This window comes from Rhinoraja longicauda, chromosome 12 (assembly GCF_053455715.1).
Source record: "Rhinoraja longicauda isolate Sanriku21f chromosome 12, sRhiLon1.1, whole genome shotgun sequence".
NCBI classification, from domain to species: domain Eukaryota; kingdom Metazoa; phylum Chordata; class Chondrichthyes; order Rajiformes; family Arhynchobatidae; genus Rhinoraja; species Rhinoraja longicauda.
Genome location: NC_135964.1, coordinates 15663819 through 15686086, shown reverse-complemented (window position 1 = coordinate 15686086; position 22268 = coordinate 15663819). Strand labels below are relative to the sequence as shown.

The 22268-nt window shown below is 46.1% G+C and overlaps 1 protein-coding gene across 1 annotated transcript in view; it reads right to left on the bottom strand.

Moving 5' to 3' along the window:
* Positions 1-12859, bottom strand: part of LOC144598517 (nectin-1-like) — a 37799-nt gene extending 24940 nt beyond the window's left edge. The window contains exon 1 of the mRNA XM_078408684.1: positions 12758-12859. Coding sequence (XP_078264810.1) covers positions 12758-12797 — 40 coding nt within the window. The 5' untranslated portion in view covers positions 12798-12859. The remainder of the gene's footprint in view (positions 1-12757) is intronic.
* Positions 12860-22268: the final 9409 nt, after the last annotated feature.

The following is a 22268-nucleotide window of genomic DNA, read 5'->3' as shown; positions in this document are numbered from 1 at the left end:
AGACTGATTGTGGGGGGGGCGGGGGGGCGGGGGTGAAGAGTAGACTGCTGGAAGAGAGGAGGGGCAGGACAAAGTGTGGCAAGTGATGCGTGAAACAGGTGAGAGGGGTTTGTTTGGCAGATGATGGTCCATCCCCTCTTCTCTTCCAGTTTTCTTCTCCCTCACCTCAATCAGTCTGAAGAAGGGCCCCAACCCGAAATGTCACCTGTCCCTGTTGTCCGGAGATGCTGCCTGATCCGCTGGATTACTGGGCACAGCATATTGCCCTGGGCACAGCATATTGCACTGGGCACAGCATATTGAGCTGGGCACAGCAAATTGTGCCTTTCTTTAATTCACATGACCTATTGGTTACCAGGGGTTCCTGCATACTGATAAATGATATATGGATCCACATGTAGTCCACACCACCAGGTTGGGAAGAAGATGGAAGAGGGAAAGCTGCCATGTTACATCATTGGGTCACTGAGCCTCAGTTTTTGCCCAGAAACACATGAAAGAAGATTTTATTTTTTCCTAGTTTGTTTTGGTGGTTTTAAAGGCTACATTCCTCTTCAGAAATGCTAGTTTAAAAAAACAAAACCTGTAATTTAGGGATTTTCTGAAAATGAAGCACAATATTTGACTTCCCACAAATTTCAAACAAGTTCAGTAAATTGCAATGATTTAAACTTTTGAATTTTATGACTCATGCTATGCCAATTGTAATCCGCACAATATAATTTTAATTAGTTGGCAAAATGAGTACTTTTTTTGCAGATGGTTGTATCATGGCTCTAGCTGTTGCAAACATGCCTATTTGCAGTATATTCAAATTATATTTCCAGGAAATTGTGAATAAGTTCACTGTGGGAAAATTGTGACAGGAAACAAAAAGACTGTGCTAGGGATCACTATTCAAGTTATTCTGGACCGAGCACAAAACCATGGACAGAGAGGAGCATAATTACCATTGTGCGAAATTAAGGTGTTTGGATTTAGAGCATTGTGTTCATTATTGTGTTCAGCTTTGGGCACCTTGTTATTGGAAAGATGTTGTCAAGCTGGAAACTAGTGCAGAGTAGAGGAATTGAGAACCAGGGGACACAGGTTTAAGGTGAGGGGAGATAGATTTAATAGGAACTTGAGGGGTAACTTTGATGAGTATATGGAACAAGCTGCTGGACAAAGTAGTTGAGGCAGGTACTATCACAACATTTAAGAAACATTTAGGCAGGTGCATGGATAGGGCAGGTTTAGAGGGATATGGGTCAAACGCAGGCAGGTGGGACTACTGTAGATGGGACATGTTGGCAGGTGTGGCCAAGTTGGTCCGAAGGGCCTGTTTCCACACTGTATGACTCTATGATTAATTACAAGGATATTTTATACTCCTAAATCAGTGATGGCAAGCGTAAGTTCACAGCAATTGACGTTGTGGCTAGAAAAGGAAATCAACACTTTCTTCACCCATAAATAAAACTGAGCATTTGCTGACAGTTATCTTAATTTATCATCTCCATTAAATGTGTTGTGAGGAGAGGAACAGCAAGGCTCCTTCAGTCTCTGTAATCAGACTTTTTCTTGCCTCGGTGCTGCCTTTCAAAAGTCGATCTTTGTTTTCAAATGCTTCATTTATACATAGCATCAGTAAAATTGCTTTCCAGCATTTTGAAATGCAATTAACTATGCGAAAAGAATTACTACTTCAGTTCAATTCATCGCTGAAGATTCTCTAACTTACAGTGATATCCGAGCTAATTTCTTGATCTTCCATTTATAAGTGGGAGTCTGGAAGAACATAGGAAATTATATTTAAGTGGCAATGAAATAATTGAGAAATTTCCAGCAGTCTAAAGCAAGCTCAGGGAGAAGCAACAATCCACGTTCTACCGCGTCCAATTGATTCTTCTGTGGCAAGTAATATCAGAGATGGTGCAAAAGAGCTGCTGTTTCACTAGCAGCCGTGTGTGTCCCACTGCCAATGAACCAGACACAAAGAGAAGTGGCAGAGAATGAAAGCACAGATTTATCCTCAATTCAGAAGGGAATATTATTCAGCTGAGCGGCAACATAATCCCTAATGGCGTACAAAGGAGATATGTGCATGATCTCTCATACCACTGAGATTTCCCCCATTCCACTGTCTTATTCTTTCAATTTACAGGTAATGTAATCTTTCTGTTGTTTAAAGACCGAACATGATTTTATGAAATGCTAATCCAGAAGGCCTACTTAGAATTTTATGTCAAGCCAACTGCCTATAATATCAATGAACAGATGAGATTAAATAGGGATCAATACATGACTTTGAAACGATAAATAAAAGTACATAATTTATGTAATCTATTCCCATATAAGATCTGTTCTAATCATGGGATTGTGATTTTATTTGAATAGGATCCATTGATTTATGGATAAATATATAATATTGGCACACCGACTAAGATGTCGCATTTGTCATTTCACTTCAACATTTCTGCATCTTTTCCTCACGTTTGCTATAGGTTTACATAATTCTTTTATTCCTTCCAGATTGATTAATTTATTCATATTTCAGTTGCATACTGAATAGGCAGTTGAATATTCAGTATGTACACCTGATAATTCACAATTGCACCTTTATCTTTCCCATGGTATATTTGTATCTTTCCTAAAATCCCTCATTATGAATTAAAAGATGTGCCCTGCATTTGTGTTCATTCATGACAAACTTCTACAAAACCTCTTTCTTTACATTTGTTTTCAGTTGTGGGAATGCACAATTCAAGGTGTCTTGTTAATAATTTAACGATCATAAAATGTACACTTTGAAAATATAATAGAGTTATATCATATACTGTATATACCTATTTTGTCAACATGGCCTGTAAATTAATATGATGTGAGCAGCATATCAGCCAGTGACTGAGCCAAGAGGTTGTATTCTTGAGTCCCATTCCCTGGATATATTCTAAAATCTAGAGGGAAGTCCTTCGGGAATGCAGAGAGTCCTACGCTACACTAGATCTGCTTTTTTCAAGGAGTTGTTCAACTGGCATAAACTCTGTTCTCTCAGTGACTTTAGACTTTAGAGATACAGCTTGGAAACAGGCCCTTCTGAGTCCACACCGACCAACGATCACACCTTACATTAGCACCATCCTACATCTAGGGCCAATTTACAATTTTACCGAAGCCAATTAATCTACAAACCTGTACTTCTTTGGAGTGTGGGAATAAACCAGCGCACCTGGAGAAAACCCACCTGGTCACAGGGACAAGGTACAAACTCCATACAGATAGCACCCGTAGTCAGGATCAAACACAGGTCTCTGGTGCCATTAGGCAGCAACTCCACTGCTGCGCCACTGTGCCGCCCCAAGTGGTTATTAGACATTCTATGCCACTCTTGCTACAAGGTCCATCCGTCCTAATTGTTGGGCTCTTGTGAGACAAAATGCACTTTATATTGCACTATTCATTATTCCCTTTATCTTGTATCTGTACACTGTGGACAGTTTGATTGTAGTCATGTATTGTCTTTCTGCTGACTGCATAGCACGCAACAAAAAGCCTTTCACTGTACCTTTGTACAAGTGACAATAAACTAAACTAAACTGAACTAAATTTGCTCCACTTCTCCTCGGCCTGTGTCGATCTGGGATAGGCTGGATCACTGAAGCATTGGCTAAGGATTTAACTTTGAAAATGGGTGTGGTGATTTCCACGCTGTAATGGAAGAGCAGAAGGTAGTGTAATATTAATTAGGACACACATATGTGTGTCTTTGTAGGTTAATTGGACTCTGTAAATCGCCCCTAGCATGTGGGGAGTGGAAAACTGTGATAACATTGAACTAGTGTGAACGTGTGATCTGTGCTCGACGTGGATTCAGTGGGCCGAATGGCACTTTGTGTCTTTCCCTGGTATAAACCAGCATATGCAGTTCCTTACATAGACACAAGGTGCTGGAGAAACTCAGCGGGTCAGAAAGCATCTCTGGAGAAAAAGCTCGGGTGATATTTCGGGCCGGAACCCTTCTTCAGTCTCTTGTTAATGCTCACTCTGATTGTCTACGCATCTTGTTTGATCATGCAATTTGAGAGAGATGGACCAGTGGGCATCAGGTTTGGCAACGTGCCTGTCCTGGCTCAAAAGCTGGGTGTGTACGCAAGCTGTAAGATGTGGGCCCGAGACCTGTAGTAGTGTGTGCCAATGAGATGAAGCATTTGAATGACCTGACTTATAGTCAGGTGTGCATTTGGGTTATAATGTATTGAGCAGCGTGTGAAGCTAATGTTGAATTCAGAGCACTAGATACCACACGGTATGATGAGTGATGCGAATGTGGGTCTGACAGGCCCACACTCCCACACACTACCGCAGGTCTTACACCAACATCATACAGTTTTCACATGCTCTCAGCCGTTGAACCAAAACAGGCACATTACCCAACCTAATGCCCACTGATTCCTCTACCTCACATCGCACTTCCACCTTATCCCACAATTGGTTTAACATGATAGTTTAGTTTTCTTTCAGTTTAGTTTAGTTTAATTTTCTGTTGCGTGCTATCCAGTCAGTGGAAAGACAACACATGATTACAATCAAGTCACACACAGTGTGCAGATATGGAATAAGGGAATAATGGTTCGTGTAAGATAAAGTCCAGTGAAGTCCAATTAAAGATGTTAGCATACGCTTTTAGCGATAGAACATTTTGCACAACCACATCCAGATCCTGAGAGTAAAGGCCATCCCTGGTCCCCTATCACTTTCCTTTATGCGTGTGTGTGCATCTGGAGAATTTCACTGGACTGGAGGCTTTGCAGAAGATGGGCAAACGGGAGAATTGTCCAATATCCATAGAGGGACCAGAGTGGCAGCACGGTGGCACAGCGGTAGAGTTGCTGCCTTACAGCACCAGAGACCTGGCTTTGATCCTGACTGCGGGTGCTGTCTGTACGGAGTTTATACATTCTCCCCGTGACCTGCATGGGTTTTCTCCAGGTGTTCTAGTTTCCTCACACACTCCAAAGATGTGCAGGTTTGTAGGTTAATTAGCTGTGGTAACAATTGTAAATTGTCCCTAGTGTGTGTAGGATAGTGTTAGTGTACGGGGATCGGTGGTCGGTGCAGACTCGGTGAGCCGAAAGTCCTGTTTCCGCGCCGTATCTCAAAACTAAACAAGAGCTAATAACTCAGTATGAAGTTGGTATATGGATCTGTACCTCTTTTCCATAGATTATTCTGATTAGCCTCTCTTAGATTTTTATTCCCTGATTTGCTTTTGAATCCTTCAATCTAATTTGTCGATCAATGATAGACACAAAGTGCTGGAATAACTCAGCGGGTCAGGCAGCATCCCTAGGGAAAAAGAATGGGTGACCTTTCAGGTCGGACTGGAGGAAAAGTTTAAACCAGCATCTGCAGTTCCTTGTTTCTATCATTTCTTCATCAGCTTGCTTTGAGAGCCTACACTTGTTTGACGCTGAAAGCTGCAACAAATGGCACCTGATACCATTGGAAAAAGTGTCTGCTGAGCTTTATAGTGGTCAAGTTCCTGTTCTCTTGTCACTCATCTTAAACTCCCACCCTGCATTATTGCAGATCCCTGTCATGCTAAAGTGTTGGTCATAGCACGGTGCTTCTATCAAAATGAAACTTGAATTAATTTCCTGAACCTCATGCGCTAAAATGGAGAAGATGTCGTTATTCCCTTTGGAGCATCAAGGATCTGAAAGGGATGTTGATAAAAGTGTTCCAGATCATTGGGGCGGCACAGTGCCCAAGCGGTAGAGTTGCTGCCTGACAGCGCCAGAGACCCGGGTTCAATCACGATGACGGGTGCTGTCTGTACGGAGTTTGCACGTTCTCCCTACGATCCAGTTTCCTCCCACACTCAAAACGTACAGGTTTGTAGGTTAATTGACTTCTGTGAAGTGTAAATTGACCCTCGTGTGTAGGATAGTGTTAGTGTATTTAGTGTAGTGTTAGCTGTAAGTTTAAAGTCTAAAGTAAATCATAACTAGATTTCATCGGCTCTCATTAACAGATGACATAGGATCAGGAAGTTCAATATTTAACTTTAAGCAAAATGATGCAAAGAAGAAGTGAGGAAAAACAAATTTACTGAGTGAGTACATGGATCATAGAACATGGAACTGAAATAGCGCAGGAACAGGCCTTTTGGCCCAGTGTATGTATTGAACATGATGCTAAGATAAACTAATCTCATCTACTTTCACATGATCCATATCTCTCAATTTCCATATCTCTCAATTCATGTGCCCGTCTAAAAACTTCTTAAACACAACTATTGTATCTGCCTCCACCACCACCTCTGGCAATGTGTTCCAGGCACCCACCACTCTCGGTGCAACAAATTCTGTCCCCTGCTCATCTCCTCTAAATGTTCCCCCTCTCACCTTAAATTATGCCCTCTAGTCTTTGACATTTCCACCGTGAGGAAAAGTACTGTCTCCCCCACCAATTCATCAATTTTACATATGCTATCATGTCTCCCCTCAACCTCTGGTGGACCTGATCTGAGAGTGGTTGGGATCCAGAATCCATTGTCAGTTAGGATGATGAAAGCAGAATCAACTAGTCTTTAAAAGGCTCAAAAGTTCATAAGTGATAGGAGCAGAATTAGGCCGTTCGGCTAATCTACTCCGCCAAATCTACTCCGCCATTCAATCATGGCTGATCTATCTTTCCTTCTCAACACCATTCTCCTGCCTTCTCCCCAGAACCCCTGACACGGGTACTAATCAAGAATCTGACCATCTCTGCCTTAAAAATATCCATTGACTTGGCCTCCACAGCCGTTTATGGAGTAAAGACTCCAGCCACAAAGACATTTCTCTTAAGTTTTCATTTCCATTGGAACCCCAGATATCTCTAACAATGTGTGTTTATATGTGCCTTGCAGATTATTTCCATTTGGTAGTAATTCATTTATTCAGGAAGCCAAGCCAAATTGTGATTTCTAATTATTTCTAATTTCTCAGATTTTGCCTTTAACTCCTGCAATATGCAAGGCATTGTCTTTTCTAAAGTAATTCTAATGTGATTTTTTTAAACAAAAACTAGGAGAAATTGAAGAGAAGCGATAGAAGAATAAAAGAGGTGTAAACACTCTCAGTAACCTTTCCACTACATAATAGTCTTGAATTGCAGAACAGACACATTGAAATTGTGGGTACATTATTGGGAAGTTAGTTCAGCTGCTGTGTAATTGCAATCTGACTTTGGTTAACATATAACATATAACATATAACAACTACAGCATGGAAACAGGCCTGTCCGGCCCTACCAGTCCACGCCGACCATTTTCCCTGACCTAGTCTCATCTACCTGCACTCAGACCATAACCCTCCAATCCCCTCCTATCCATATACCTATCCAATTTACTCTTAAATAATAAAATCAAGCCAGCCTCCACCACTTCCACCGGAAGCCCATTCCATACAGCCACAACCCTCTGAGTAAAGAAGTTCCCCCTCATGTTACCCCTAAACCTTTGTCCCTCAATTCTGAAGCTATGTCCCCTTGTTGGAATCTTCCCCACTCTCAAAGGGAAAAGCCTACCCACGTCAACTCTGTCCGTCCCTCTCATAATTTTAAAAACCTCTATCAAGTCCCCCCTCAACCTTCTACGCTCCAAAGAATAAAGACCCAACCTGTTCAACCTCTCTCTGTAGCCTAAGTGCTGAAACCCAGGCAACATTCTAGTAAATCTCCTCTGTACCCTCTCCATTTTGTCGACATCCTTCCTATAATTTGGCGACCAGAACTGCACACCATACTCCAGATTCGGCCTCACCAATGCCCTGTACAATTTCAACATTACATCCCAACTTCTATACTCGATGCTCTGATTTATAAAGGCAAGCATACCAAACGCCTTCTTCACCACCCTATCCACATGAGATTCCACCTTCAGGGAACAATGCACAGTTATTCCCAGATCCCTCTGTTCCACTGCATTCCTCAATTCCCTACCATTTACCCTGTACGTCCTATTTTGATTTGTCCTACCAAAATGCAGCACCTCACACTTATCAGCATTAAACTCCATCTGCCATCTTTCAGCCCACCCTTCCAAAAGGCCCAAGTCTCTCTGTTAGATGCAGAATTTTTCTTTTTAAAATTCCAGATATTTATTAGACATCATTGAATTTGTTTTGAAACTGATGTCAACAGTTTCATACTCTGCTCTTGACAACACTGACATTAACTATCCACTTCTGCTTTATGTTGGTTAGATGCAGAAAATGATACCACAATGCAAGGCCGACACTAGTGCATCCTCTGAAAATGATCATCTGAATCTGCGTACAATCTCAGACCCTCCACTGTTGCATCAGGGTCATGATACATCGGGATTATATTACGTGCGACAGAAGGCAGTAGACAGGAGTGTTTGGTGAACTTCTGTAATTTTGTCTACGCCAAAACACTTGTGTACTGCCAGGTGAGGTCTGCTGCATGACTTTACCCGGTTTTATGCAATACACACCATTTCACTGCACCTAGGTACATGTGGAAATAAAGTATCATTGAATCGTTGAATCAATCTCATAGCCCTGATGCATCGTTGCCGCGTAAACCATAACGCCCAGTCTTGACTGAAACATCGACGATCATTCACCTTCACGGATGCTGCCTGACACGTTGAGTTGGAACTAACAATTATAGCACTGTGAAGAATCATGGTAGCACTGTGAGAATCATGGTGACACTGGTAGCACTGTGAGAATCATGTTCTTTGATTTCTCTAGTGCGTTCAACACCATCCAGCCGGGGCTTCTGAGGGACAAGCTGGAGCGCACAGGAGTGGATCACCACCTCACATCCTGGATTCTGGACTACCTCACCAACCACCCACAGTATGTGAGGACAAGGAATTGCGTTTCTGACATGGTGGTCTGCAGCACAGGAGCTCCGCAGGGAACAGTTTTGGCTCCTTTCCTGTTCACCCTGTACACTGCGGACTTCATGCACAGCTCAGCCAACTGCTATCTGCAAAAGTTCTCTGACAACTCTGCCATCGTCGGCCTCATCACAGATGACGATGACAGGGAGTACAGAGAACTGACCCAGGACTTTGTGGACTGGTGCCAGCGGAACTGCCTCCAGATCAACGCGGGGAAAACCAGGGAGATAGTGGTGGACTTCCGCAGGGGCAGCCACGCCCGCTCGACACCGGTGAACATCCAGGGAATGGTCATGGGGAAAGTGGTCTCTTACAAGTACCTGGGTGTTTACCTGAACAATAAACTGGACTGGACTGATAACATTAATGCACTGTATAAGAAAGGCGAGAGCAGACTGTACCTGCTGAGGAGTCTCAGGTCCCGAGGACCTTCTTCGACACTGTGGTGGCATCGGCCATTTTCTATGGAGTGGTCTGCTGGAGCAGCAGCATCTCAACTGCTGACAGGAAGAGACTGGATAAACTGATCAAGAAGGCCAGCTCTGTCCTGGGTTGCCCCCTCGACCCAGTGCAGGCGGTGGGAGAGAGGAGGATGATGGCAAAGCTATCATCACTGCTGGACGACTCTTCCCACCCCATGCAGGACACTGTCAATGCACTGAGCAGCTCCTTCAGTGACAGACTCCTTCACCCCAAGTGCGTGAAGGAGAGATATCGAAGGAACTTCCTTCCTGCTGCCGTCAGACTGCACAACCAGCAGATAAAGATAATTACCGTTATTTTTTTTTTTTAATGAATGCTTATTTATTTTTGCTATCCACTTCGCTGCTGTAACCCTGCAAATTTCCCCGTTGTGGGACGAATAAAAGATTATTAATTGATTAATTATATTTGCTTATTCAACTGAGTTATGTTTGCTCATCATTAATATTTCTACATAACTCTTTGACATGATGTTATGCAAAAAAACAAGGAACGGCACATGTTGGTTTACAAAAAAAGGATACAAAGTGCTGGCGTAATGCGACGGGTCAGGCAGCATCTCTCAAGAACATGGATAGATGACGTTTTGGGTCGAACTGCAGATGCTGTTTAAAAAAAAGACCTGAAACGTTACCTATCCATGTTCTCCAAATGACCGCTGAGTTACTCCACCACTTTGCGTCTATTTTTATCATGATGTATCTTTTTTCGCCCATGGGGTGTGAAAAAAAAAGTTTGGGGCAACTTTAACATACAGAGGGCGGTGCGTATTTGGAACGAGCTGTCAGAGGAGGTAGTTGAGGCTGGTACTATCCCAGCATTTAAAAGACATTTGGACAGGTACTTGGATTGGAAATGTTTTTCTAGGAGTGTGGGCTAAACGTGGGTAAATTGGACTAGCTTAGATCAGGCATCTTGAACGGCATAGATGAGTTGAGTTGAAGAGTCTAGTTCTGTGCTGTATGACTATATAATTCGACATGAAGTGTGGAATAGTAGTTTAGTGAAACACTGACTGTTAAGGTTTATCTGATGTTGTGTGCATGTACATAATATATTTGGATTTACCTGTCCGAATGCTTTATATTAAATTCAATGTAGACAAGGAAATGTTGATGTTGGAGGTTTAATGTAAACCAAGTAATACAACTAACTCAGCCACAAAGACATTTCTCTTAAGTTTTAATTTCTATTGAAAACACACAGATATCTCTAATAATTTATATCTATATATACCTTGGAGATTATTTCCATTGAGTAGTAAAATACTCTCTATAGTAGTGCTGGCATGTTGCCTTCTGCCTATGAAATTCACTCCATGGGCAGGCATTACCTGCACTTAACAGATGCTTAACTACAAATCTCTTCAAATTCATTGGGCTCGTATATTGTAGAAGTGCATTTTAGCACTAGCATGTTGAAATTGAAGAGTTTGTGGAGTTCATTTGTTATCTTGTGTAGGAGATATCCCCAACTCCCTGGTAAACAGCACATAATCCTCTAACATTTTCGCCACCTCCAATGGGATCCCACTACTAGCTACATCTTCCCATCTCCACCCCTTTCTGCTTTTTGCAGAGACTGTTCCCTCCGCAACTCCCTGGTCAACTCGTTCCTTCCCACCCAAACGGTCCCCTCCCCAGGTACTTTCCCCTGCAACCACAAGAGATGCAACACCTGTTCCTTTACCTCCCCCCTTGACTCCATCCAAGGACCCCGACAGTCCTTTCAGATGAGGCAGAGGTTTACTTGCACCTCCTCCAACCTCATCTACTGTATCTGCTGTTCCAGGTGTCGACTCCTGTATATCGGCAAGACCAAGTGCGGGCTTGGCAATTGTTTCACTGAACACTTCCGCTCAATCTACCTAAACCTACCTGATCTCCCGGTTGCTCAGTATTTTAACTCCCCCGCCCATTCCCAATCTGACTTTTCTGTCCTGGGCCTCCTCCGTTGTCAGAGTGAGGGCCCAGCGAAAATTGGAGAAACAGCACCTCATATCTCTGTTAAGATTTAAATCTCTCTTCCATAAAACCAGATTGACCTTCCATCTCTTATTTAGACTCTTAATAAATCTGAATGCCCAAATAAGATTTCCTCTCAGCCTTCACTGGCTTAAAGGGAACAACAGCATTTGCTCTAAACTATACACATAATTGTAATCTCATATCCAGTCCTTCCTTTGTGGCGATACGCACCCTAAAAAGTTAAACATTACATTGATATACAGCAGTCAGCTTGAGTTATTATATGCAAACCTGCACCTACTTGTCTTAAAATAAAAGTGCTGCTCATTTCTAATAAATCTTCTCCACGTCTTCCTCAAGATTTCACAACTGTCCTGTTGTGCCATGCTCAGAACTTGACATACTGTTCCAGTTAGGTACAGCCAATATTTTATAATGGGTTCAAAAATTACCATTTACAGAGAATGATCTGATTCTATAATATTCCAGTAATTTTTTAAAAACAGCATTTAAACAACATCCACAGAACTGTAATCTCATATCCAGTCCTTCCTTTGTGACGGTACGCACCCCCAAAAAAGTTGAAAACTAGTCGTACAGTCACAGAGCATGGAAACAGGCTCTTTGATCTAACTTGCCCACACCGACCACCATGTCCCACCTGCCTGCATTTGGCACATATCCCCTAAACCTGTCCTATCCATGTACCTGTCCAATTGTTTCTTAAACATTGACATAGTACCTGCCTCAACTTCCTCCTTTGGTAGCTCATTCCATACACCCACCACCCTTTGTCTGAAAATGTTACCCTTCAAATTCCTATTAAATCTTTCCCCCTTGACCTTAAACCATGTCCTCTGGTTCTCGATTCCCCTACTCTGGGCAACAGACTCTGTGCGTTTACCCAATCTATTTCTCTCACAAACAGCGGTTAATAGCACAGCTTGAACTATAATGCGTGTACAATATCTCTGCTTTAAAATACGTCTGCTTTTAAATGTTATGGTCTTTCTTTCTGTGCAGAAGCTACATGTTACCATGAAGTGAATGGAACAAAATTTGAACACTTTGTTTTATCAAACTAAGTTAAATTTTCTCCTAGTCTGCACCATGACCAGGCTTATATTATCCATTGTACTAAACGATTCAGTCACCTTTTTGCTAGTGCATTGCGCTAGACTGGACTGTTTACACCTCCGACCCTCTACAAGAATCTTTGCCCTGTAAACCAACTTACCTTGGCACTTGTGACAATAATAAACCTAAATCTAAACCTAAACCTAAACCTGAGCTCACGTTTCCCTATTAGTCTCTGTCCTGTTTTCACACATTGTCTCTCTATTTGTATGAAGTAACTCCATTGTCGAGTTAAATAAAAGTTCCAGAATAATAAAGATGGACCTACCAGACACAAGCAGCACGCAGACTAAAGCTGCTCTTATCATGATGTTTCGTGGGATAACTGTCTCAGAATTCCACTGACAGAAAATAGCTGACTTAAACGGCTTAATAATGAAAACAATGGCAGTAACAGGAAGCACTGCTGGAAAGGAAACCACAGTCTTGCATATTCTGACTGCTCTAACATAACATTTGCATTGGTTCATTCTAAAATCTTCGATTCTTTACTCAATTCACATGTTGATGCCAAGCTTACTATTTGTTCTAAATCATAAGTTATGGTAATTGATCTCATTTGATATTACTCAATTAATAATTTCATTAATAATTTTTTACAACTCTTCTTTAAATATCTTTTAACTCAGCAGTAGAGTTGTTGCCTTACAGCGAATGCAGCGCCGGAGACTCAGGTTCGATCCTGACTACGGGCGCCGTCTGTACGGAGTTTGTACGTTCTCCCCGTGACCTGCGTGGGTTTTCTCCGAGATCTTCGGTTTCCTCCCACACTCCAAAGACGTACAGGTATGTAGGTTAATTGGCTGGGTTAATTAAATGTAAAAATTGTCCCTAATGTGTGTAGGATAGTGTTAATGTGCGGGGATTGCTGGGCGGCGTGGACCCGGTGGGCCGAAGGGCCTGTTTCCGCGCTGTATCTCTAAATCTAAAAAAATCTAAAATCTTAAAGTACTTCTGCTCTTGAGTTTTGATCTTTATTACTAACCTGCCACAAAGTGAATAAAAGTGAAAAATTGATTTGTCCTTCATGTGTAACTTTTAAATGTCCCAACAAATACTTGAATATCTTTATTAACAGTTCATCTTACTTCTGTTGACTGCACCTGCTGTGGAGGGATTTAACTGAGCATTTACCCGATCTATTCCTCTCATGATCTTATACACCTCCTAAAGTTCACCTCTCATCCTCCTGTGCTCCAACGGATATCTTCTCACCTCTAGCATGACTGTTTCTGTGCTGGGCCCACTGAGGGTGGCGCAGGGGCTGGAGAGACTGGGCAGGTGTCAGAGGGAGAGGAGAACATGACAGGGATACCAACAGTGGAAGGGATTGGAAACAGGTTTGGGCCCCACATCTGAGGAAGGATGTGCTGGCATTAGAGAGGGTCCAGAGGAGGTTTATGAGAATGTCCCCAGGAACCATTCGGCTAACATGCGATGACTGTACTCTCTAGAGATTGGAAAGATGAGAGGGGATCTCATTTAAACTTACCAAATAGTGAAAGGCCTGGATAGAGTGAATCTGGAGAGGATGATTCCACCAGTGCGAGAGTCTAGGACCAGAGGTTATAGCCTCAGAATAAAAGGATTTACCTTTAGAAAGGAGATGAGGAGGATTTTTTTTTTCAGTAGGTGGTGAATCTGTGGAGTTTATTGTCACAGAGGGCTGTGGAGGCCGTTAATGTATATTTTTAAGGCGGAGATTGACAGATTCTTGATTAGTATGGGTGTCAGGCATTATGGGGAGAAGGCAGGAGAATGAAGTTGAGAGGGAAAGACAGATGAGCCATCATTGAATGGCGGAGTAGACTTTATGGGCTGAATGGCGAGGCAAGAGACTAACTTTACCTATGATCGGTCAACCAGAAAATCGTCACATCAGCAATAATCAAGCCATGCCACTAATATGGCCGCATGCAAAAGATGAGTACCGGCATCTTCTCCAATAACAATTCCATGAGAGGGATGGATTGGGTAGATGCACAGTTTCTTGCCCAGAATGGACGTATCAAGAATCAGAGGTCATGGTTTAAGGTGAGGGAGGAAAACTTAATAGAAACCCGAGGGGTAACCTTTTCACACAAAGGGTGGTGGGCCAATGGAATGAGCTGCTGGAGCTGCTCTATCTTCGACATCTCCCTCCCTTTTCTGGACCTCACCATCTCCATTACAGGAAACAGACTAGTGACTGACATCTACTATAAACCCACTGACTCGCACAGCTATCTGAACTACACTTCTTCCCACCCGGTCCCCTGCACAAAGTCTATCCCCTACTCCCAATTCCTCCGTCTACGCCGCATCTGCGCCCGGGATGAGGTGTTTCACACTAGGGCATCAGAGATGTCCTCATTCTTTAGGAAACGGGGCTTGCCCTCTTCCATTATAGATGAGGGTCTCATTAGGGTCTCTTCTACATCCCGCAGCTCCGCTCTTGCTCCCCCTCCCCCCATTCGTAACAAGGACAGAATCCCCCTCGGTCTCACCTTCCACCCCACCAGCCAGCGTATCCAACAAATCATCCGCCAACATTTCCGTCTCCTGCAACGGGACACCACCACTGGCCACATCTTCCCATCCCCTCCCCTCTCTGCATTCCGCAGAGACCGCTCCCTCCGTAACTCCCTGGTCCACTCGTCCCTTCCTACCCAAACCACCCCATCCCCGGGCACTTTCCCCTGCAACCGCAGGAGATGCAACACCTGTCCCTTTACCTCCCCCCTCAACTCCATTCAAGGACCCAAACAGTCTTTCCAGGTGAGACAGAGGTTCACCTGCACCTCCTCCAACCTCATCTATTGCATCCGCTGCTCTAGATGTCAACTTCTCTACATCGGCAAAACCAAACGCAGGCTCGGCGATCATTTCGGTCAACACCTTCGCTCAGTCCGCCTTAACCAACCTGATCTCCCGGTGGCTGAGCACTTCAACTCCCCCTCCCACTCCCAGTCTGACCTTTCTGTCATGGGCCTCCTCCAGTGCCATAGTGAGGCCCACCGGAAATTGGAGGAACAGCACCTCATATTTCGCTTGGGCAGCTTGCAGCCCAGCGGTATGAACATTGACCTCCCCAACTTTAGATAGTTCCTCTGTCCCTCTCTTCCCCTCCCCCTCCCCCTTCCCAGTTCTACCTCTATCTTCCTGTCTCCACCTATATCCTTCCTTTGTCCCGCCCCCCCCCTGACATCAGTCTGAAGAAGGGTCTCGACCCGAAACGTCACCCATTCCTTCTCTCCCGAGATGCTGCCTGACCTGCTGAGTTACTCCAGCATTTTGTGAATAAATACCTTCGATTTGTACCAGCATCTGCAGTTATTTTCTTACATGAGCTGCTGGACAAGGTAGTTGAGGCAGGTACTATCGCAACATTTTAAGAATCATTTAGATAGGTACATGGATAGGATAGGTTTAGAGGGATATGGGCCAAACGCAGGCGGGTGGGACTAGTGTAGATTGGACACATTGGCCGGTGTGGGCAAGTTGGCCCGAATGGCTTGTTTCCATGCTGTAAGACTCTATGATGCTCTATGATGCTCTATGACTCTATGACTCTATGATGCTCTATGAATCTATAACTGCTAGCTAACAGTCAGATCATCTGCGCCCAATAGTAAATTAATTCTTCTATTCATTTCTATTTGAAAAGGCTTTCAGAGTAATTGTTTGTAGACTCTTGAGTTTCTGCAGAGAAAGGTTTGGCACAATCTTTGTCATCAACAAAACGTCCCAACAAAATGAATGCTTTAGAGATCAATCTGTCTTGCAACAGAACGCTAAACATTGGTCAGTAGAATACAACCTTGTGGCAAAAAGTGCAGTGTGCTCTCCAGTCTAAGTCAGGAAATGAGGCATAATATTCTGAGAGATACCAGACCTAAGTTGGTTGATCAACACAAAGGTAGCCGGCCACAGGAAATAGCAAACTGCTGTAGGAAACTTTAACCAATGGCTGAATGAAAATAATCTATCCCGTTCATAAGCTTTATTAAGCAACTTACTAGGTTAAAATAAAAACTATGCATCTTCCAAAGCCCTTCTAGATAGATTCAGTAAAACATCCAAGTGCCGGAGGAACTCAGCTGCTCAGGCACCATCTGTAGAGGAAATGGACAGCTTATGGCGAGTCCGGAAACTTGTTCTTTGTTGGAGAAGTTTATTGCGACAGCAATATTCGATTACAAAGGTTTCTCAACAAGATAACGGACAACCATCAAAACTCACAGTCTTCTTCGAAGACGTCTCCGAACTAACTCTTTTCGGGCGCCAAAAGCGCACATGACAACGCTGTCCAATCAGCGATGTCGCTCTCTGGACCAATCCCTATGGTCGCGCCCACACGTGACCTTGCTGGCCAATCTGAGGGTTCGACGACCAGGACCACGCTCTATGGTCGTTACATGACCCCCCCCAGAACCCGAGGTACGGAACCTAGCAGGGAGCCGGATTTCGCGACCAGAACGAGTAAGGAGAAGGGCAGCCTGAACCACAGGAGCCGGGGATTCCGGACTTGGTGGAACAGCCAGAGCAGGGGTTCCTGGACTGATCGGAACTGCCGGAGGCCGGCCTCTCCTAGGTGGTTGGCCGACCAGGACTGGTTGGTCCGGATCCAAGTGCGCAGGTTTAAGCCTGGACACTGAGACAAGCTCACTCCGGCCACCCACGTCTAAGGTGAAGGTGACCGTCCCCTTACGCAAAACCCGGAACGGCCCTTCATAGACCCTCTGCAACGGGGCGCGATGGGAATCCTTACGCAGAAATACAAACTCGCAGTCCTTCAGGGAAGGCAGTTCGTGTACCATGGGACACCCATGACGTGAAGTCGGAACTGGGGCCAGGGAACCCACCCGTGCCCGGAGTGATGCTAAGACTGATGGGACTGGAGGCAGCTGGTCTGAGGGGTCCGGAAGCAAATCCCCGGGTACTCTAAGTGGCGAGCCATATACTAGCTCCGCGGACGAAGCACCGAGATCTTGCTTAGGAGCAGTCCGGATGCTCAGAAGGACCCAGGGGAGTTGGTCTACCCAGTCCGGGCCTTCAAGCCTCGCACTGAGGGACGCCTTGAGTTGACGGTGGAACCTCTCTACTAGCCCATTTGCCTGAGGGTGGTACGCTGTAGTGTGTTGTAACCGGGAACCGTACAGCTCTGCTAGCGTGGCCCAGAGGGTCGAAGTGAACTGTGGCCCCCTGTCGGTGGTAATAACAGCCGGAACCCCGAAACGTGCTACCCAATGGAGGGCCAAAGTCCTGGCACAAGAGGCTGCCGAGATATCGGACAATGGAAAAGCCTCTGGCCACCGGGTGAACCTATCCACCACCGTGAGGAGATGGGTGTAGCCCCGGGAGGAAGGCAAGGGCCCGACTGAATCCACGTGAATGAGGAAAAAACGGACCGCTGGGACCTCAAACTCCTGTACGGGGGGCTGGACATGGCGCTGGACTTTAGCGGTCTGGCAGGGAACGCAGGAACGTGCCCAACCAGCTACCTGTTTACGCAGGCCATGCCAGACAAACCGAGCGGCTACTAGCGCAGAGGTGGAGCGGATGGACGGGTGCGCCAGCCCATGAATGGCATCGAAAACCCGGCGCTGAAGGGAGGGCGGCACTACCGGCCTGGGACGGGGAAGGGAAACATCACACCAGACTTTTGTGCCTTCCGACCCGCAGGCTACCTGAGCCAACTTCAACCCCGAAGTGGTGGACTGGTATGCCGAGGCGGTATCCGCCAGAAGCTGTGCCTCCGCAAGCTCCTGGGGATCCACCTCGCAGTCCACCGCCGAAATGGGGGAACAAGCAGGCCTAGACAGGGCGTCAGCAACGGCATTAAGCTTACCCGCGACATGACCGACATCGGTGGTAAATTCGGAGATGGCAGTCAGGTGCCGCTGCTGGCGGGCCGACCATGGGTCAGACAATTTGAAAAATGCAAAAGTTAACGGTTTATGGTCCGTAAAGGCCACAAATGGGCGGCCTTCAAGGAAATACCTGAAATGACGAACAGCTAAATAGAGGGCCAGAAGCTCTCGGTCAAAGGCGCTATACTTCAGCTCAGCCGAACTCAGTTGCCGGCTGAAAAACGCCAAGGGCTGTCAACGGCCACCGACCTGCTGCTCCAAAACCCCACCCACCGCCACGTCAGAGGCATCAACCGTCAGGGCCGTGGGGGCGGAGGGGCTCGGGTGGACCAACATGGTGGCGTCTGCCAAGGCTGCCTCAGCTGCTGTAAAAGCCGACTCTGCGGCCGGGGACCATATCAACTCTACAGGTTTTCCCGCAAGGCACTGGAAGAGCGGGCGCATGACCCGCGCAGCTGCCGGAACGAACCTATGGTAGAAGTTAACCATACCTACGAACTCCTGCAGACCTCTCACTGTGGTGGGCCTGGGAAATGCCCGGATAGCCTCCACCTTCTCGGGCAAAGGGGTGGCGCCAGCAGGGGTGATTCTGTGCCCTAAAAAATCGAGAGAAGGGAGGCCGAATTGACACTTGGAGGGTTGGATAATGAGCCCGTGGTCTTGGAGCCTCTGGAACACAGTCCGCAAGTGGACCTGGTGTTCCTGCACTGAGGGGCTGGCGACCAGGATGTCATCTAAATAAATAAACACAAAAGGTAAACCCCGACCCACACGGTCCATCAGTCGCTGGAAAGCCTGTGCCGCGTTCTTTAAACCGAAAGGCATGCGCAACCATTCGAACAACCCGAACGGAGTGATCGTGGCAGTTTTTGGTATGTCCTCCGGCCGCACAGGAATCTGGTGGTATCCTCGTACCAAGTCGATCTTGGAGAACACCACCGCCCCTTCCAGCCCAGACGAAAAGTCCTGCAGGTGCGGTATGGGGTAGTGATCAGCCATGGTGACAGCATTTAGACGCCGATAATCGCCACATGGTCTCCACCCCCCAGATGCCTTGGAGACCATATGCAACGGCGAGGCCCACGGGCTGTCGGACTGACGGACAATGCCCATTTCCTCCATCTTCCTAAATTCCGCCCGCGCCACCACCAGTTTGTCGGGCGGTAGTCTCCTGGCCCGAGCGAAAACGGGAGGGCCCTCGGTGCGAATGTGGTGGACCACGCCGTGCTTGGCCGAAGGAGCGTCAAAACGCTGGATGAGCAGCTCTGGAAACTCCGCCAGGACCTCAGCATACGAGTCGGGGGACGCGACGACGGCCTGGACAGTAGGGCTGGGCGGGGAGGCGATTGTCGGAGCGACGGGCTCCTCGCTGGCGGAGGGTCGGAGGTCGTTACCGCGGACATCAGGGACCAGTGAAAAGGCCCAGAGAAAATCTGCGCCTAGGATCGCTTGTCTGACGTCTGCTATAATGAATGGCCATTCGTACGTGCGGAGGCCTAAAACAAGGGACATCTTCCGCGTACCGAACGTGCGGATGGGGCTGCCATTAACCGCGATGAGGGTAGGACCTGTCTTACCCGATCTGGTCTCAAGGTCGGTCGGCGGCACTATACTGACAATGGCTCCCGTGTCCACCAAAAATTCTGTGTCCGTGAATCGGTCTCGGACGTAGAGGGGTCGGTTCTGGCCAATCGCAACTGCCCCTATGTATGATCGGTCGAGGCATTTCCCGCGAAAGTACAAGGTGAGCGGCAGTTGCGGGATTCTCCACCCCATCGTAGATGATAATAGCACCAGCCGCGCTTGTGCGGATCTTTTTGGCGGGCTTTTGGAGGACTGGCGGGAGACGCGGCGCCATCTTGATGTCGCTGTGGCGTGGTCACTGATGTCGAGACCTTGTTGATCGAACCGCTTCCTTTCGATTTGGCCGCCATGAGCGCATCCGCTTTTTCTGCATAGGCCTCGGGGTCCTTAAAAGAACAATCCGTGAGCATAAGTCTGACATCTTCGGGAAGCTTCTCTCGGAATGCCTGCTCGAACATGAGGCAATCCGTATGTTCACCTGCTAGCATTAACATCTCAGCCATGAGAACGGACGGCATCCGATCTCCGAGATCCGGTAGGTGCAGAAGTTTTTTAGCGCGGTCATGCCTATGGAACCCAAAGGTTCGTAGTAACAGTGCCTTCATGGCCTCGTACTTGCTTTCCGCAGGAGGATTGACGATGAACCGCATCACGCGTGTGGTCGTCTCCGGCGATAGAGCGCTGACGAGGTAGTAATATTTCGTCGCGTCTGTCGATATGTTTCTTAAATGAAACTGGGCTTCGGTGTGGACAAACCAAGATTGTGGTTGATGTGTCCAAAACGACGGAAGGTGAACGCTTACTGCCCTTAACTCCGGTGTGCCAGGCGCAGCAGTCAACAACGGGGCGTCGTGTTCGTTCATGGTCGGTGATCGCCCAGATCACGTCGGGGTCACCAATATGGCGAGTCCGGAAACTTGTTCTTTGTTGGAGAAGTTTATTGCGACAGCAATATTCGATTACAAAGGTTTCTCAACAAGATAACGGACAACCATCAAAACTCACAGTCTTCTTCGAAGACGTCTCCGAACTAACTCTTTTCGGGCGCCAAAAGCGCACATGACAACGCTGTCCAATCAGCGATGTCGCTCTCTGGACCAATCCCTACGGTCGCGCCCACACGTGACCTCGCTGGCCAATCTGAGGGTTCGACGACCAGGACCACTCTCTATGGTCGCTATAAGCTCAACATTTTTTTAAATAGTTCTTTAGCGTTGCTCATGATTAAAGCAATTAGGACCAGAGTTACCAACAAAATATTCTTTATTGAAGACGGTCAACACACAGCTAACAGCAGAGGCTGCTACAACAATGTATCAGAAGCAGGCAGAGTTCTCAAAGATGCATTCATATTCATCTGTGTTTCTTCAAATGTGGCCTTGTGCAACTTTTGTTCAAAAACATTGGGAAACGTTCATCTGCAGTTTTCCTAACCAGTTTCAGAAAGAGCTTCTCATATTCCTGGCTCATATTTTGGTGGGAATTCTGGAAATTCTGTGGCAAACTGCCACAATTTGGCCATGTAAGATGCCAGCGAGCTTGAGACTTTGGCACATGTGAATCTGAGCACAGGTCAACAGTGTGCTGAACAGATCCTTGACTATGCTCTATCAACGCAGTCCGTCATTGGACTCCACGTCCACTCAGTACTGAAGACCTGGCACAGTAACTAGGAGCCCTTTTATTTCACTGGAGATTTGACATGACGAAGAAGGAAAATGAGAACAAGGCAAGTTCCAATTCCAAACCATTTTCCTGCTCCTCTGCGCTCACCTACATTCTCCATCGTACAGCACCTTCCCATGCAAATACAAGAAGTGCCACACCTAATAATAATAATAATAATGCATTATATTTATATAGCGCTTTTCTAGAAACCCAAAGACGCTTTACATATTAGATCTAACATAAAGATAAATAAATAAACGAACAGAAATGGATGAATAAGGTGAAGCGGCAGTGTTGAACAAGTGAGACTTCAGTGATGTTTTAAATGTGGTGAGTGAGGAGGAGTCTCTGACGGTTTGGGGTAGTGAGTTCCAGAGGGTGGGAGCAGCGATGGAGAAAGCCCTGTCCCCCCAGGATCTGAGTTTGGTCCGGATGGGGGGGGGACAGGAGGTTAGCAGCAGCAGAGCGGAGGGTGCGGGTGGGAATGTGTCTGTGGAGGAGGTCAGTCAGGTAGGATGGGGCCAGGTTATGGAGGACTTTGTAGGTCGTCCTTTTACCCAATTCTTCCTTTTACCCACCTGTCCTTTTACCCAATCCTTCCCATCACCCAGTGACCCAATGTTATTTCTAGGTAAAGCAATGATTCACTAGCAGTTCTTCCAATCCAGGAAGTGT